The 17874-nt window shown below is 50.4% G+C and overlaps 1 protein-coding gene across 3 annotated transcripts; it reads right to left on the reverse strand.

Annotated features, from left to right (window-relative positions):
- Positions 1-498: 498 nt before the first annotated feature.
- Positions 499-17317, reverse strand: OSR2 (odd-skipped related transciption factor 2). 3 transcript variants are annotated; one of them, XM_078600515.1, is made up of 4 exons: positions 16764-17317; positions 6469-7192; positions 5494-5593; positions 499-3147 (listed from the first exon to the last, which is right to left on the reverse strand). In XM_078600515.1, exons 1-4 carry the CDS (start codon positions 16867-16869, stop codon positions 2965-2967), a joined length of 1113 nt encoding a protein of 370 aa, XP_078456641.1. In that variant the 5' UTR covers positions 16870-17317; the 3' UTR covers positions 499-2964. The 3 variants fall into 3 exon arrangements, with proteins under 3 accessions (XP_078456641.1, XP_078456643.1, XP_078456642.1); XM_078600517.1 differs by lacking the exon at positions 16764-17317 and adding an exon at positions 8193-8355; XM_078600516.1 differs by having other exon boundaries at positions 3012-3147; positions 5455-5593.
- Between the last annotated feature and the right edge of the window lie 557 nt (positions 17318-17874).

Consider the following 17874-nt stretch of genomic DNA (forward strand, 5'->3'; position numbering starts at 1 on the left):
CTCAACACGTTCGTCAATAATACAGTGGACGTAAAAAAAAAACACAAACAATAATAATAGGTGACGTTTCAGGCAATGGTCCTTCTTTATTGATTTAGGTTCCCATGAAGAAGGGCCATTACCCAAATCATCGCCGATTACGTACATTTGAATTCAAAGACAGTGTTATTTACGAATGCATGGATATGTTTTTATTTGTTTAATTGTGCTTGTGCACCACTGTCAATGCAACAGCAGCAGCATCACCACAATAAAAAAAATTACACGAATAATTAACCGTAATAATAGTAATAATCGATGGATGAAATGGTTAACTTCGCGTGTGTAGATTATTCTTTATTGCCATATACACGTATGCCCGTGCCTTCCCTTTGATATAAAACATATATACACAACAAACAACGATGTATTGCAGTCACAATCATTCGTGCGTCAGTTGATTGCAGCTCGCTTTGCATACGAGGCTCTCGATAAGCCCGAACGACCCGGACAGCTGGACTTTGGCACCCTGCTTGGCAGGAAGTTTATTAAGAAAGAGATGTCCCGAGTCAAAGATAGGCTTTGCTGTAGAGGGAAATAGCCACAGTCGCCGTTCACGATATCAAAACAAAAACCGTCTGGCACAGCTGTGCACAGTTCTTAGAGCTGCGCGAAAAAAAACTCGAACAAGGCACGCGTGTTGCATTGGCACAAATCGTCACCGAGACACGCGTTTGACGATGCGCTTGCAGTGTTCGTCCTTGCGTGTTCAGCGGCAACCTGGGGTTCTCTGTTCCCGGCCACGCACAGCACCGGCGGCACGCGGTACCTGAACTTTTCCTGGGCGTGCACCTAGCCTGGCACAACAAGGGCCGTGGTGACGTCACTGCCAATTTCGCGGCGAATTGCGGCGGTTGTTGTTGTTGTTGTTGGTCAACAACACCTTTACATGAAGTACCCGGGGTGTGGTGAAGAAACAGGTGGGAGAGACAGACGTGGCCGAGGTGATGTATGTACGTTGAACTTGTTTTGCGCATGCAATGTCACACCCCGATAAATGTTCGCTAACGGTACAAGAGTTCCTACAGTCCTACACGACCGCTTGGGGAATGTGTGTGTGTTTGTCTCGCTGTGTAGGTCGACTCAGTCTCAAATGAGTACCTGGTGCGGTGTGTAAACATCGCCACTGGGGAGACAAACGAGGCCCTTGCGTGGTGATGATTACCCACCACCTCGTGTGCCGAACCCGGCGACCCAAGTTCGATTCCAGCTTACGGCCAAAACCAGTGACGATTATCTGAATTTGTCCATGGGCCTCCCTGATGTCGACTCAGCCTCAAATGAGTGCCTGGTACGGTGTATAAAGATCGCCACGTGTACCGTGCTGGCCTCCAAATGTGCTCGCTAAGAGCACTTGCACAGTCTGTTAAGGCTGTAGGGAAATCTCCGTGTTTACGTGTAAATATGGCATTTCGGTTTGCCCAATTACAGCACAAAGTACTCAACTCGCAAGTTCAATCTATACGAGTGATCTGCGTCTGTGTATGTGTGTATGTGTGCATGCGTAAATATGTTATTATTTTAAATGCAAACTGTTCAAATTCCCAATCGAGATCCACACACGCACACGTTTGATGTCAACACCAACCTCGTATTGGGTCCACGGCCCAGCCAGGAACATGTATCGTGATGACTGTTGTCCATTCGAGAAATCATGCAACTGTTTCCATTATTGAGCAAGGCACTTGTTTTTTTTTGTTTGTTAGCAATGCAGTACTGCATGTTAGCACTGTCACCAATCATCCGTCGCTGCTGTTCTTGTTATTATTGTTGACATGTGGCACGCAGGCATATCCGATGTTAAGATTGACAAGGCAAGTGGAAACTTGTTATTGGCACTGTGATGATACACACAACACACTCATTAGACCGATCGTGACTACCCACTTTACCCGATCTAAACAGTTTAACATTCATTTGTATCTGCTTTTTAATATTTCACAATGTTTGTCAAAGAATTAACATTAAAAAAATGTGTATTGGCGATGTATATATATGTAGCACAGTAAAACAAAATGTAAGTTAATTTGTCTTAACAGGGCGTGCAGGTACACAGTACTCACAATGCCACTTCACAATTTAAACTCAATGACGGCATCTGATCGACAAGATTTTAGTCAACAAAAAATATACAGTAGAAAAAAAAAATCAATCAACGATGCACTGAATCCTCTCGTTCCATAATTGTGAGGCCTTTCAAAAATAAAAAAGCACGAGAGATCACAGTTCCCGAAGTCAAAATTGCGAGCTCTTCTTTGACACATCGTCCTCGTCATCAGCGGCGTTCTCCCATAAGCGCCTTTTGCATATAAAACAGAACTTGGAAACATTCCTTGGAACTGCTTGTTTAGCTTCTATTTTTTTGTAAAAATATATATAATTAGTATAAAAAGGTAGCATTTAGCTGTAAGACGCTTTCGGTGGCTGAGTGCACATTTTTTCTGCTTATGCACGCTGGCTCTGTGCCAGGGTACCTATGGCTTGCGATGAAGCACTGATGATGGCTTTGGAGTCCACGAGCAAGCACTCGGAAACCGGCGAGCGGTAAGGCACATTGCATTGTAGAGGTCTACCATGGACGCAAATCTTCCTCCGTCTGGCACCGTCCACGAATGTAACGTCTTGGATTCTTCTTCGTCGTCATCATCATCATAATCATCATCCTCCTTCCCGAAAAAGAAAGTGGCGAGGCCCCTCTCTGACAAGGGGGCACTGCGGGAGAACGCACGCACCCACGTACCTCCAACTTCTTCCTCACCGTGCTCTTTGCTTCGAGCGGGGAGCGCACAAACAGCCGCGTCGCACGGCGGGCGCCAATGCGGGCTTGGCCTGATCGTGGTTGCGTTGTGAAGGTGTTAGGAGCCACGCGAGCTGGTGGGGGGGGGGGGTGATGGGGGCATGCCAGGCTGCTGTCTGCAACCTTCTTCAGAAGACGTCTCGCAGGCTGTGCGTGAGACTGTGCCGCCGCAGGTCGCAGTTGCGTCGAAACACCTTTCCGCAGTGCTCGCAGTTGTAGGGTTTGATGTCCGTGTGTGTCAGAAGGTGAGTCTTCAGGTTGCTGCGCTGGTTGAACGTCCTCGCACACGTGGGGCACTTGTGTGGCGATTCCTGCGGGGGATTGCGCATGCGCACACCGCCACAATGATCAAAGACAAAGATCCCCCCAGTCGTATGGCCTGAACAGACCTTTGGGGCAAGTGCTGTTAGCGAGCACTTGTGAAGGCCGGCACAGCAAACGAGGGGGTGGGTGGCCAAAACCACCCCCGGACGCCTTTGTCTCCCCAGTGATGACATTTACAAACCACACCAGGTACTCATTTGAGGCTGAGTCCACCTAGGGGAAGCCCATGACCGGTTCAAATAAATCGAACTCGGGCAGCTGGGTTCATCGCGCAGCGGGCTAATTGCTACACTGTCGCTCCCCACGCAACGCGCGGCACACACGTGCACACACACACAAACACACGCGCACACGCGCGCACACACACACACACGCGCACACGCACATTCTCACACACACGCGCACACACGCGCACACACACGCGCACACGCACGGCCACACACACGCGCACACGCACGTACAGACACGCGCAGGACGCGCACGCACGTACACAAGCGCATGCAGACGCACACACACTCGCAACACACCACCCGCACGTGCAAACAGAAGGACAACACGTCAGTCAATTGCTGTCCAGATGTACTGTGCTCTTAAATGAGCGCGCGTTTACGTGTGTAATTGTCGTGTTAGTATTTAGCAAAGTGTGCGCAAACATAAATTCGCACTAACGTCCACGAGGCTAAACACGAGATACGTGTCTTGTGTGTCGTTGCAGGCTTTAATAGGTGCTCAATAATTGCACTCACTCCAGCAGTCTAAACGTGAGATGTTTTGTTTTGTTCGATCGAGTCTGTGTCACTCCGCTCCGATCATTGTCGACCTGTGTTCTATTCCCGGCCATACGAAACATTCGAAGCAAGTGGCACGTGACGCTGCACTGCCCTCCCCTAAGTTGGCTCAGCCTCAAATGAGTAACTGTTACGATGTGTTGACATCGTCAGTGCAGTGGCGTTCTTAATTCGGTGCTTTGCGCATGCCACTTGTTCAGTGTCAGATTCCCTATCGTCTAATCGTGCCTTTTTGTTTGTCACGTGAACAGCAAATATGTGCACAACGTGTGTCTCAAGTCGCTTGAACTAGTTAACGTGTGTTTGATGTGGATGACAATGGTGCATGGGCTATGCGCATGCTATGGTTGCGTAATAAAGGCAACTAGATCAACCCATAACGCAATCCACGGTGAAATGGTTTGTGGATGCGAAAGCGGTTAAAAAACAGCTACTGTGTATGTATATGCACAGGTTATTGCAATGCACTCAACTCAACAATAAGCGCGTGTCTATGCTGTCGTGTTAATAATAATAAATTAAACATCAAACGCACGACTGCTGTACGTACAATAATAGCCTCCACATACACTGCACAGCTGCATATTCATGTGAATGTATATAGCGCGAACGAAGCCTACGCTGAATTAAAGTTTCACAGTTGTGTTCTATCGGTAGCTACATTTAACACGAGCAAAAAAAAACACATTAACTGCGCGTGGCGGTACGTTTGCGAAACTTTTATTAACCAGATATTATATAAAGTCCCACACTATGTATATACTGGAAAGGCTATTCATGGGCGAGCGGTCGCTTAGTGCTGGGCATAGTGCGGCTATTAACTCGGCGATTGAGGTTCAATTAACGGCTGTCAGCTGACATCAGGGGCGAGTAAAACCTGGACCGATCCTCCTCTTTCCCTCCTCCACTTCACCAACCCGCACTGACCAGCGTGGTGAAGTATGGGCAAACATCCCCACCCCATTACCAACGGAGCAGTAGATTGATAACGGGGTCTGACATTTAAGATTGTGTCTATCCAATGTCAAAGTTCAAAATAGAATGCGGTACGGTGCTGAAATCCATTGGTGACTGGATAATGTGATGTAAAATTCCACATTCCCACGACGAGGATCTTTTTATAACAGGAAAGAATGATTTCTACACTGATAACGTTCAACAAACTAGGATGTGCTTTATCGACCTTGGAAAGTTGATGATGTGCTTGGTCGACAACCCACCGGTATTTTAACTCAAAGCCCCCGTCTATTGTGGTTCACCGTCTAATATATAAGGTGTAAAAAATATATGCAAATTGAAGTTACATTATACGGATTTGTAATCACTTAGCCATTAAATGCAACTGGATCAGTGGAAATGGCGTTGTGTTCACGCATGGCGTTGCATCGCGATCGTTAGGCAAAGTGTGCAGCGTTTGGGAATGAATCCAATATGTGTTCGTGCAGATAAATGATTCGCAAGGCATAATAAACACATTTTTGTTTTTTTTTTGTTGCAACAACTTACTGGGAAATCATATGACAGCGTCTTCCTTTAGTCTTTTACCTGCATGTGCAACGTTTTATGGACTGCCAGAGTCCGAGACTGGCAAAACCCCTTGCCACATTCTTGGCACTTGAAAGGCTTTTCTTTAGAATGTATGTACCTGTCAGTTGAAACAACAAGGGGGAATATTTATAAGGTGCTTGCTGGAGCAATTGCCGTAACTCATATCAATAATATATTTTATATAAATGTGTCCGTGCGTTAAAGTGTAAACAAGACACATTAATGCAATTTAAGCATGCAAAAAAACGTTGCAAATAACGAAGAATGTATGGTGTGCCTAGGATTGCATCAACACAAGTGTACACGTGCACGGGCGGCACAATGAGACTATGAGTTGCGGCCGTTACGTCCGCAAATTTGCGCGCGTTATAAATTGCATTATTATTATTATCTCAACGCTATAATGCGGTTTAGAATGTACATTCTAGGAATGCACGATACGCAGTGATTCATGGCTGTACACATTGGCCAAAACGGAACGTGTCTCCCTGCTCAAACGAGGAACCGGGCAGCAACTCATCTCAGTTGCACGGCCCTAAGTCAGTGCTGAGATATCCCCATTGCTGTGACGAGGGGTCAGTTTACTCCCGAGACGACCACGGTTTGACATCCGTCGCACACAGCGAGGTACCTGATTTATCGACCCCGGAAGAATTAGAGATCAATCAACTCTTGAACGGAGATCTGTTCTTGCAACCGTTACTGTCTCATTATTGATCATATGTTGGGTCAGATTGCGTAAATAAAACGTGTGTCGTACACCCTCCTCCAGACGACACAGTCGATTCACAAAGTCGTCGCGTGCACGTGCCAATGCATTGCCGCTTCAGTACAGAGGAGCGCAAGCCACACAGTCTAACAATCGGCTACGGCGTTTCACGTCTACGTCGTTTAGATGGAAGTGGACCGACTGTTAACAACAACAGCAACAACAACAGCAGCAATTGCAAATCAGTGGTGGTGTTGGCGCACCTGTGGTCCCTGAGATGGTCTTGCCTCCTGAACGCCTTGTGGCAAATGTCGCACGTGTACGGCCTCTCGTCCGTGTGCGTCCTCTCGTGTATAAGGAGATTGTACGACTTGGTGAAGTGGCGGCCGCAGAATTTACAGATAAACTCCTTCCTCGTCTTCACGGGCAGGCGGCCTCGACTCGGCCTGGCTCTGCCGTCCCCAGCCGCGGCCGCGGGCGGGTACCCATGGTCGCCCCCGCCGCGGCTCTGATCGGAGGCGCGCGGCACTCCTTTGCTCGGGAACGGGTCTTCCTGCGTGGCGGCGAGTGCCAGGTTCGCGAAGTCGAACCGGGGCCGCTCCTTCTTCACGCCGAGCGCCTTGCAGCCGTGGAACGCCTGGGGCGACAGCGGCATCCCCGGCAGCGGGAGGCGACACACGTCGAGGAACCCGCCGGGCGACGGCGGGAGGTCGCCCCCGCGCAGAGCGGCGAGCTGCTGGTAGCCCAGCGTCCACTGGTTCACCTGCATGGCCTGCAGGGCGCTGAAGCTGCCGTAGAAGCCCTGCAGCTGGTCGAGCGCGCACGGGAAGGCGTTCACCGCCTGCATGAAGGAGTAGTTGGTGATCTGCAGCGACGGGTGGATGGGAATGGGCGCCGGAAGAGCTTTGCTGCCCATGGCTGGGCACGGTCCGAGCGGCGTGGGCGGCGGAGTGGGCAGCTGGCTGTAGCTGGCCCTGAACCCCGGATCTACGCACAGACGCACGTGTGGTGGTGGTGGTCTCGTTAGTTCAAGTTAACGATGGCAGGACGCGCACCCCCACCCACCCTGCACACCCCCCCCGCACCCAGACCCCCATTGCTCAAGGCAGCTCCTACGCGAATCGTGGCCCTGGGCCAGCGGAGGAATTGTCACATTCCTACGGCGTGGAGGTCAACCGCTGTTGGAGCGCTCACAAGTAGGTCCGTTATTTTATCGACCCCTCCTGCACGGCTGATGAGCTGAGACGACCCGCCGAATGGGATTCGAACTCGCAGGCTTGCAACTGTGAAGTCGAGCCTAACGCTAACAGCGCCACTCGGCCGGATTGACAAGTTAATGAAGCTACGCGACTGTCAGTAAATGCACAACTAATGCTATACAAGGTAGGTCAAGTGGTACGTACACATCATTGCATACATAGTCAACTCTCCCCCCGTTTAAACGACACTAACCGTATGAGCAAGTGATGTTAGCGAGCACCTGTTTAAGGGCGACACGGCGGGCACATGGTGAGGTTCGTGTGGCCAAAATCGAGCGCACGCAATCGATGTTACCATACCGCCAGTTTCCTCTCGTTTAATGCTCGGTGGCGGGAGGACTCTAACTCAGATCGCCGGGATCACAGGATATAACGAAGCACAACAACCGCCGTATCCGAACACACGGTGACGATCGTACATACCTGCGAACATAAATTATGTTAAATCCCCATGACATACACCACGTGATAGTTTTAAAGAGCGGAACTCTCTCTATATATATCCCGATATATCATACTAAGTTATTTCCTCTCGCTTAGAGCAATGGTCATTAATTCATCATACATGAATGCGGTCATGTAGTTTATCATTTTTAGAACGTGCAATATACACACACATAACAAACTGACAATAATAGACGAACGTTGTTTTTTTTTTCTCGGTAAAAAGGAATCCACGTACAGCACTTGCAAACACCAATATTAAATTAGGTTAGCAATTACACCACCTTTGTCTCGTGCTGGGTGATGTACGCACAACTAGTCATCCACCACCTGTGTTAACGGCAGAGTGGACAGAGGGGAGGCTCTGGGCAGGTGATTATGATACCACTTGGCGCCAGTGATGCTCTGCCCCACGTGTATGGAATTGAACCCAGATAACGGGGGTTCATATCGCCAAGCACTGGCAACTTCGGCAGTGCCCCTCCCCCAATCCCTCCCCCATCCCTCCCCTCCCTCCCTTCACACCCACGCACGTCATCTCACACAACAACAGCAGCAGCCAGTGACGTTCCCAAAGGGTCATCGCGGTTGCGTGTGCCAAGCTCGATGGTGCCCTCAAGGTGCACGTAGCCTGGGCACAAGCGCCGTGGTGGCGTCACCACCCACTTAAGTGGCGGATGGCGATTGTCGCGGATGCAACTTTGAAGCTGCGTGGATTGTCGAAGGCTGGATGGCAGGAGGTCACGGGATGGACCCCAGGTGTTATGGGTGCACAGACTGCGATGATTGTCAGATGCACCACCCGTGCTGACGATTCTGCCCCCACACGTACAAAGATGACCCCAATAGCCGGCGTGAGGCTGTTGGGCCAAGCGCTGTTAGTGAGCATCTAACACACACACTCACGTCTAGCCTTAACAGACTGTTGGGGAAAGTGCTGTTAGCGAGCACCTATGAAGGCCGGCAAGGCACACGAGGGGGGTGGTTGGCCAACACCACGCCCGGCCGCCTTTGTCTCCCTAATGGCAATGCTCACACATCACAGCAGGTACTCATTTGAGGCTGAGTCGATCTAGGGGAGGCACAGGACCAGTTCAGATAATCGTCACTGGTGTTGGCCGTGAGCTGGAATCGAACGCGAGTCGAAAGGTTCGTAGCGTAGTGCGCTAACCGCTATGCCCTCTGACACACACACACGGGGACAGATGCACAACACTTGCACACATCACGCTGTACTCCGTATTGGACTGCAAGTAACCTACACAAGCGACCTACCCGCACCTCCGATTAGCACAGTTGGCTACGTACGGTGCGAAAGAAGGTCAACATGCGTACGCATTTCATTACATTGCACACTCGCAATTGTGACAATCGGAGTCTCTTTGGAACCGGAATGACCGTAACAAAAAATAAGGGGCAATGGCGCGGGTTGGCGAATCAAAGGCATTCGAGGAACACACGCAAAGAGGAAACTGCGTCGAGTTGAGCGAATTCAAGGTGTTAAAGACAAGTCCTTGTGGCGCACGCAACGGGGTTACCACCTGCAGCTCCATCAGCGTATTAGCGCTAATGTAAGACGTTAATTAGCCACTCGGTTTACATTAGAGCTGACTCTTTCCCGTCGTGGGACCGACTTCCTAAAGTAAAAAAAAAACACAAAGACGAGAATAAATATAAAATAAGCGGCATCGCGGACGCCATCTGGAAAATTTCACACTTCACACACAAGGCGAGCCGAGGGAGAGGGGGAGACGACCGAGCTCTCCCTCTATCCCGGATCCCGGGAAGTCTTTGCGCGGCGATCCATCGCTGCCCTCTCATCCGTAAGAGCAACAAACAAGGCCAAGCGATGTTAGGTGGTGCGGGGGGTGGGTGAGGTACAGGAGGAGGTGGCGCTCCCTCCCGGGCAGGGGGGGGGTAGGAAGGGTAGGGGGGCTCCCTAGGAACCCCCAACTCCACTCGCCTCGCGGACACGGCTTAGTTGTAGCGTTGTGGCCGATTTTGATCGACGCGCCTGTGCAAACTTGTACGCGGCCTTGAGGTCTGAGCGCATTTTAAAGTAACGTAGCGAAGAAAAAAATGTTTAAAAAAAAATCTATCAGCAGGAAATAGTATAAGGTTAAAGTGTTTCCTGGGACATTTATCCAGCTGTCAGCCGGGAATTTTATTTTCCTAGTGCAAATTTGCGTGAAAGCGTGTAAAACAATAAACCTTACATTCGTAACACAATTATACGTATTAACACGAAGCAACGGAGGAGAGGGCTTTTTTTTGGAGCGAGATTCATTTGCGCTTCCATCGGTTCTGGGGTTCGCAAATAATTGTTCAAAATATCCCTTCATTTTCTTTTCCCAACGCAAACGACATAGGAATGATACATTGAAGTGAAACTCTTTCAACAACGATTGCTTGTGTTGCGACATGAACGTCGCCTGATGACGATTGCTTGTGTTGCGATCGAAACGTCGTGATATTGTTATTTATTTTTTATTATTTTTTCTATCTACGTGGCTTTACCAAAAGACCCAAAGAATATAAATTCCTGCAGTCACGAAGCTTTAAGTCAAGATTTAACAAAAATCTTCTCTTTCAAATCGACCAAACGACGCTTTGCAAGAGCCTCAAGCCGTCCTTCTGCAAAAGCGGAATTAATTACGCCACCTTGGGAAACGGAACGACGTCGATTGCGGTTGTGTGTGATATTGTACATTCATGTTTTGGCCCAAAGAACAATCGAGCTCGTTGGGGTTGCCCCCATCGAGTGTAATTAATGACGCATTTGCCGACCGCCGCTCGGGGTCTTTGCTCATTTCGTCTCGCGATGTTTGCGTTAACTCCAACCCAAACATACCCGCGCCGTGACGTTCTGTTATGTTCTCCAAAAAAAAAGGTAGTTATGACCTGCGGAGACTTGTGTATGCGCCCTGATGAATATCAATGCGCGGCTCTGCTCCCGCAATGATTTGCTGGGCGCTATGCCCGCCGCGGCGCGCGCGAGCCACGTGTTTAAATTGTGTACGGCGTCAATAGTTTCTCTCTCTCGCTCGGATAAATAACGTGTTGCCCCCCCCCCATCTCCACCCCCCCCCCCCCCCATGCATGTTTTCGTGTACGAAGGCCGGCACCGATCGTAAGGTATTACCCGTGGCGGTGCGTGTTATATAATGAGCGGAGGCGTTAAAAATAGGCGAAGGGTTTCCCTTGCCCCGCGCGGGTCCATTTGTCTTGCTGGAGAAATGTTTTGAAACAAGCGCCCCCGACAATGGGCTTATTCTTAAAATCAAAGTCGATTTGTATTACAGCCATATTTATAAAAAAAAAAATTACCCCGCAGGTCTGCGCGCACGTAGAACACGGAGGTGGGGGGTGAATCGCAATTTAAACAGCCACGAGCGGTAGTGCAGTGGCTAGCGCATTACGCTTTGAACCTGGTAACGTCAGTGATGAAGGATATCTGAACCGAACCTCGGTCCCCCTCCCGCTCACACCCCGTCCACCAAGCTGTAACCATGGTCAAACGCAAGGCTGTAGCCATGGAGTCAACATTTGGGGGGGACCAAATCTTCTAGGGGATCTGGGGGGTCCATCCCCCAGAAAAATATCTAAATTTGGAAACTAATTTCCTGCCATTTCCTGCCTAAAATATTAAAAAATTCACTAACACATGGGATGGACTTTTTATTTATTTTTTACAATAATGTCTAATAGTGTATTGTATTACATTGTTCTGTTTTTTTCTTTTTTACCTATTCTTGTTTCCTTGTATGAAATGGCAGAGATTAGGAATTAATAAAGTACAACCATAACCACAATCATACAAACAGAAATATATTTTATAGCGATATATTGGGGGGGGGACATTTTGAGCATATTTGAATATTGGGGGGGGGTATGTGTGTGTCCCCCAATATATATTATAATTACGGCATTGGTCAAACTACCTACAAGCTTCACACGACGTGGTGCGGCCTTCCTGAAGCAAGTGCATTGGCGCGTGCCTGCGACTGATCCGATTACTCACTGCGCGTGTGACTGCACGGGAGCGCTATCACGATCCTCATCGGTGTCGTGCCGTGCAAGTTTAAATCGTCACAGGCAGGTAGGGCAATCATCGTGTGCTCGCCGTGCAGATGTTGAGGTCGCGCGTAATAATCGTTGTGTACCCACACGATGACAGCGCTTTGAGTCGTCGCTTAAACGGGCTTTGCGGTTGAGGTGCACGTTACGTCGCTGCGGTGCGGGTGCGTAAGCCGCTCCCGAGGGACGCGGTGTCGATGTTGATTAGCGGCGGCGCCACGCAATCGTGCGGGCGAGCGAGCGAGCGCGCGCGCGCGCGTCGTGCCCACCGCCTTGCGCCGCAGGGGCCTCAGCTCTGAATATCGCAGGGATTTGGCCTGCACCCCTTGCGGTCACCAGGCCGGGTCGTGTTCTAAAATAGATCTCCGTCACTCGTAGCGCGCGCGCGTGTGTGTGTGTGGCGCAGACCACAAAGGCTAAGACAACGATCCCCCGTGTAGCCTTTAACAGACTGTTGGAGCAAGTGGTGTTAGCCGTGCAGCACCGATGAAGGCACGGCACACGAGGGTGCAAGGGTGGCCACCACTACGACCGTCCGTCTTTGTCTCCCCCAATGCTGATGTTTACACATCACATTGCGTACTCGTTTAAGGTTGAGTCGACATAGCGGGAGTCCCCGGGACCGGTTTTAGATATTCGTCACTGATGTTGGTCACGAGCGAGAATGGATCGTGGCTCCCCGGTGTTCGTTGCGCAGCGCGCTAACCACTACGCCACCGCTCCTCACCGGTGTGTGGTCAGCACCCGCACACAGACTCGTGGCCGTCGGTGCTCGCAAACGGCACTCGTCCCCAGGGTCTTTGAAGTTAAGGGAGGGATGTTTATATTTTGGGGGTATGTTTTAAAATAACAAAAATTTTGCCAAGGGGTTGTGTGTGTGTGTCTACTTTCTGTAGGGAATTTTTTTTTTCTAACAGATGTTTGTTTCAGCGGTAGGTGTATCTGTATATATCCGTCTAAATAAATATTCTGATTCCGATAAATCAAATGAGCGCATTGCGTGTTGTGTACAGCATATTTCGTTCACATTAATTCTTTCGTTTTATAATGCTGCGTTGAGCAAATACTCTGCATTATACATTGAATTATCAATTAATTAAAATTATTTTAAATACCTTAACTGTCATTTCCTATGTAAATAGAATTAATTTACTTGACAAATATTTTATTTTTACCCATTTCACTGCTCCAATATCGTATTACATATCCCACACTAAAAACAACCCTTGTTAATTAATGTGTCATAAAAAAAGAACTATCCAATATGCAAACAGAGTGTATACACAGAGATGTAGCCAGTCTGTAGGTGATTAATACCAATTCAACACGTGGGTAAATCCTCGCTGAACGAACGTTGTTGACAGTGCCTATCATGAGTTATCACTCATTGGTTGCGTAGACTGCTTCTACACCACACTCAACAAGGCGCGCGCGCGCTACATCAACACGTTATAAATAATGACTGAGAAACCTTCAGGCGTGCGCGGCGATCGACACGGGACTTAGATCAGCAAGCAATTGTTGTTCTTTAATTCGTTGCAGCGGCTCGCTTATTAAGAGCGGCAGCTCGCACTCAGGCGTCGTGTCATCTGCTGCCGCTGCGTTGACAGTGATGCACACACGCGCCATGAAGACGACGTCCAACACACTTGCCTACAACACTGCCTTAAAGGGAACAAATGCAGGATATACGGATATAATCGGCGACGTTTTGTGATAATGGCCTTTCTTCATAGCCCAGAGCATAGCAAACAAACGGTATCTACAGTGATTTGAAGCTTTCGTGACTGCAGAAATTACTCTTTGGTTCTTTCGGTAAAGTCACGTCGAAAGAAAATACGTAAAATAATTGAATACGACGTTTCGATTGCAACACAAGCAAGCGTCATCAGGTAGAACTTGTTTTGTCTCTCTCTCAAATTTACCTGATGACGGTTGCTTGTGTTGCAATCGAAACTTCTTTATTCTATTATTTATTTTATTTTATTTCTGCGTGACTTTACCGAAAGAATCAAAGAGGTATCTACAGTATCTCAATGCGGCTAATTTACAAATATGTCTATACGTGTAATCTGCAAATGTGTCTTCTTGTGTATGACCTGCAATGGTGTCGATTGAAATCGTTGCGTGCTGCGCGTTAGCGACACGTGTACGTAGCAAACCTAGGTAGAAATGATATCGATAAGTCTACAGGTGTAGAACTTACCTACGCAGAAGACACCACGTATATATATAGCACGCGCCCAAGATATCTCACGAAGCCATTGGCTCTCCTAAGCACGCCAACGCATGCATCGCTCAGTCTCGCGCTGCCTTCTCTCGTCCAACTTATGTTTGGAGCGAAACAATTCGACAGTGTGCCGTGCTGAGACGTTTCTGCTTGCACCGTGTATTCATACTCTTTGGTTTTTTCGGTAAAGTCACGTCCCCTGCTCCCCACGAGTGTCGGCGTGAGGTGCCCGCGACAATGCTGCTACTCATCACGATACAATGTACAGCGCTCACCGCCGCAGTGGCAGAGCCAGGGCTTAGCACACGTCTTCACAGGGATCTCGGCGTGCCTCCATTGCCCTGCGGCAGCTTTTTATCCCTGAGCGAAATCACAAAATCACAGCTCCTTGGCACATCGGCTCCGCGGTTGAATGAAAGTCGTGTCCACGGGCACGACGGGGAATCGAACGTATACCGCCCCTGTCGCAACCAACTCTTGCTGATTATATTTATTGCGTTGGGCAGTCGTGCACAAGCACAATTGGCAACACAGAATCGACTCAACACGTTCGTAAATAATCACACCGCCAATAACACTTCCCCATATATATACATAATTATTATTTTGATTTTAAGGACCATTTTCTTTCTCTCCGACGAATGCGTTGAGTTTGTGTTCGGTGCGCGCTGCAGTTACTCCACTAAACATTCGTACTGCTGCGTAACTCTTGATGACAAACGCCGGGCTGCTGTACGCGCAACGCAGCAGCGGCCCGAGTCGCATCGCTGTACCCACGGCGTCTCAATGTCAAGCACGGGCGAGACCCCGAGGCACGGAGCATCACGGCAAAATGCGATGCGTGCGAAATCAAAGGAGGGCGCAAAATCAACTCGCATTGGAGGTCGCTTCCTCAGCGACGTTTGAAGCCCGCCGAAGTATTTACGATTCGCTTCATAATGATAAGATAACCAGATAAAGTTTATGCTACTTAGAGACATATTACCCGCAGCATGCTAAAGTGCACGCGGCATCGGCTGCGTCTCGGTAGCCACGGCAGTTTGCCGGTGTCGCGTGAGTCGTCTAGAATTGACACAGCGGAGACACGATCAGACGACGGAACACACAGGGCGGTCCTTGCGTGTGCGTGCGTGTATGTGTGTGCGTGTGTGTGTGTGCGTGTGTGTGTGTGTGCGTGTGTGTGGGGAGCGGTAGTGTACCGGTTAGCGCGCTCATGGCCAACATCGGAGACAATTATCTGAACCCGTCCTGTGCCTCTCCGAGGTCGACTCAGCCACAAATGATTATCTGGCGCGGTGTGTAAACACCGCCACTGGGGAGACAAAGGCGGTCGGGCGTTGTGCTGGCCACCCACTCCCTCGTGTGCCGTGCCGGCCTTCATCGGTGATACTCGCTCAAAAGCACTTTACCCAACAGTCTGTTAAGGCTATACGGGGGGGGGGGGATCTTTGTCTCTGTGTGTTTTGTGTGTGTGTGTGCACAGGACAAGGTGAGCAATCATTCTCCTCGCTGGCTCTCTCCGCACCCCGTAACCGCGCCGCGACGGCGGCTCGGAGCCCGGCAGCTCGGAGAGTCGCTTGTTCGTGCGGATCATAAAGGGCACCGTGCTCGCGCCGTGTGTGTTTGCGGGGGCAACGATCAAAAGTTCACGACTCGGTTGGCGGCGCGCTCCATGCAAAAAGCCGCCGACAGCCGCGGCCCCTTAAACAGCGCCGCCAGAGATAACTTAGCCCGGAGCACGGGAGGCTGTAAACCACTCCAGCGGAGCAAAGTGCGCGTCTGATCGACCACTGCGACGCGGCTAAAGGACCCCATCCATCATCATCACCATCATCATCCGATCATTCGAGAGAGCATATCTGATAGCCGATAACAAGCTAAACAAGCTCGACATTAACACTGTTGCCTCGAAACGAAAGAGCATGATTGGCGACGTTTCGGACAAAGGCCCCTTCTCCGTAGCACATAAATGAGCGATAACACCTGCAACATTAATCGATTCCACCCTTAAGCGGACTCACTCTTTCCGGATGCTACCTTGGGCCCATATGGGCCGCGCAAATGAAATGCGCGCACGTGGTAAGCAGGCGTTGTAGATGGATGATAAACGACCGCGCATTCGGAAATGCGATGCGCCTGTCGTCTCTCTGTACTTTGTCAAAGTCACACCGCGTCCCCATACTCAGACGAGCGAAGGGACGCCGATGTGTAATGTCTATGAACAGCGATATAAACGGGCAGCGAATTGAAACAAAAACACCCCTACGTGCTGCAATGGACAATCATCTTCAAAACATTACCCTGACGCTCGGGATGACGAATGGACCGCATTCAGTAAAACATGTCCACATAAGCCGAACACGCATTCTCAAGCGGTATTCATCTCCACTGGCGGCCCTGGGCAAGTGGTGTCAATTCCACATTACAATGACGGGGGGGGGGGGCTGGGGACTTGTGTTACAATCTACTCACACAGACCACAGCGTTGACTGCACCTCAACAAGCGGAGTAGGTGGGTGGGTGGGGGAAATCAACAGTGGAAACTCACCGGAGGCAGTGACGGAGCCGTCCTGCAGGGCGGCTGCGGCGCAGGGCGGCAACTGCGTTGCGTGCGCGTGACGCTTGAGCTGGAGCGGGGAGGACGGCTTCGACATGCTCCTCCTCGGCCGGGCGAGCCCTCCTCACCGCTCCGATCGGCGGGGAGCGCTGCGAGCCAGCCGGCCAGTCGAGCCAGCGAGGTTTGTTTCGTTAATTAAGAAGCGAAACGCACGCGCGGAACACACGCGCGCGCACTGCGGATGTGCGCGCGCGCGCGCGCAGCACAGCACTCGCGCGGGCGGGCGCACGATCTCTCTGAAACACGCGGAGTTCAAACGTGAGGCTGTTGCGGTGTGTGCAAGCTCGGCGCACTGCGGAGAGCCGTGGGTTCAGAGGCAGGCGTGTTACAGAGCAATGCACGTATAGGCAGCGATCGGCGTCCTTTATTGTTGCAAAGTGCTGCTTCGGATCTGTCTCGTTTAACGAGGAGCGATGCGCGCGTGGCTTTCACTTTGTGATTGTGAATGGCGCTGTTCGCTCGCTCGCCTATGCTGTTCTACAGATACCACCCCCACTCCTCCACACCCCCCCCCAACCCTCAATCCCTGCTCCGCCCCGCCTGCCCGTATCTCCAGGCGGGGTTGTGCGTTTTGAATGGGGTGGGCAAGCGGGTGGCCCGGACACGCATGCGCTGAGCGCGAAGTGTCGCCTCGTCCCTCTCTGCCTTTTCTGACAGGCGACAAACTCGCGGCGTCGATTGTCACTCGGATGGGGCCGTTGTCACCCACCACACGAGGGCCATGCTCCGACGGACGGGGGGGAGGGGGGGGCTTTAGCCTGCGCGTGGTGCTGTAGACGCACTGCCCGGGTGCGCGTCGTGTGATTGTGAGCACTCTGCTGCCAATAAAAGGCAGCGCAGTTCACGCGCGGGTACATTTAAGTCCGATATTATATGTGCTTGGCTCTCTCCGTCATGCAATGGTCATCGTCGCTATCTCCCTCATCTCTTAAGATTAGCCCACGGCAAGCAACGTCGCGTTCGCACTGTTCAGATGGAGTTGTATCGACGCGCCGAATGCACGATTTAAAGATGCGTTTTAATTGCTATACACCTGCACACA

Source organism: Lampetra planeri, chromosome 14 (genome assembly GCF_965212315.1).
Source record: "Lampetra planeri chromosome 14, kcLamPlan1.2.h2, whole genome shotgun sequence".
Taxonomy (NCBI): Eukaryota; Metazoa; Chordata; class Hyperoartia; order Petromyzontiformes; family Petromyzontidae; genus Lampetra; species Lampetra planeri.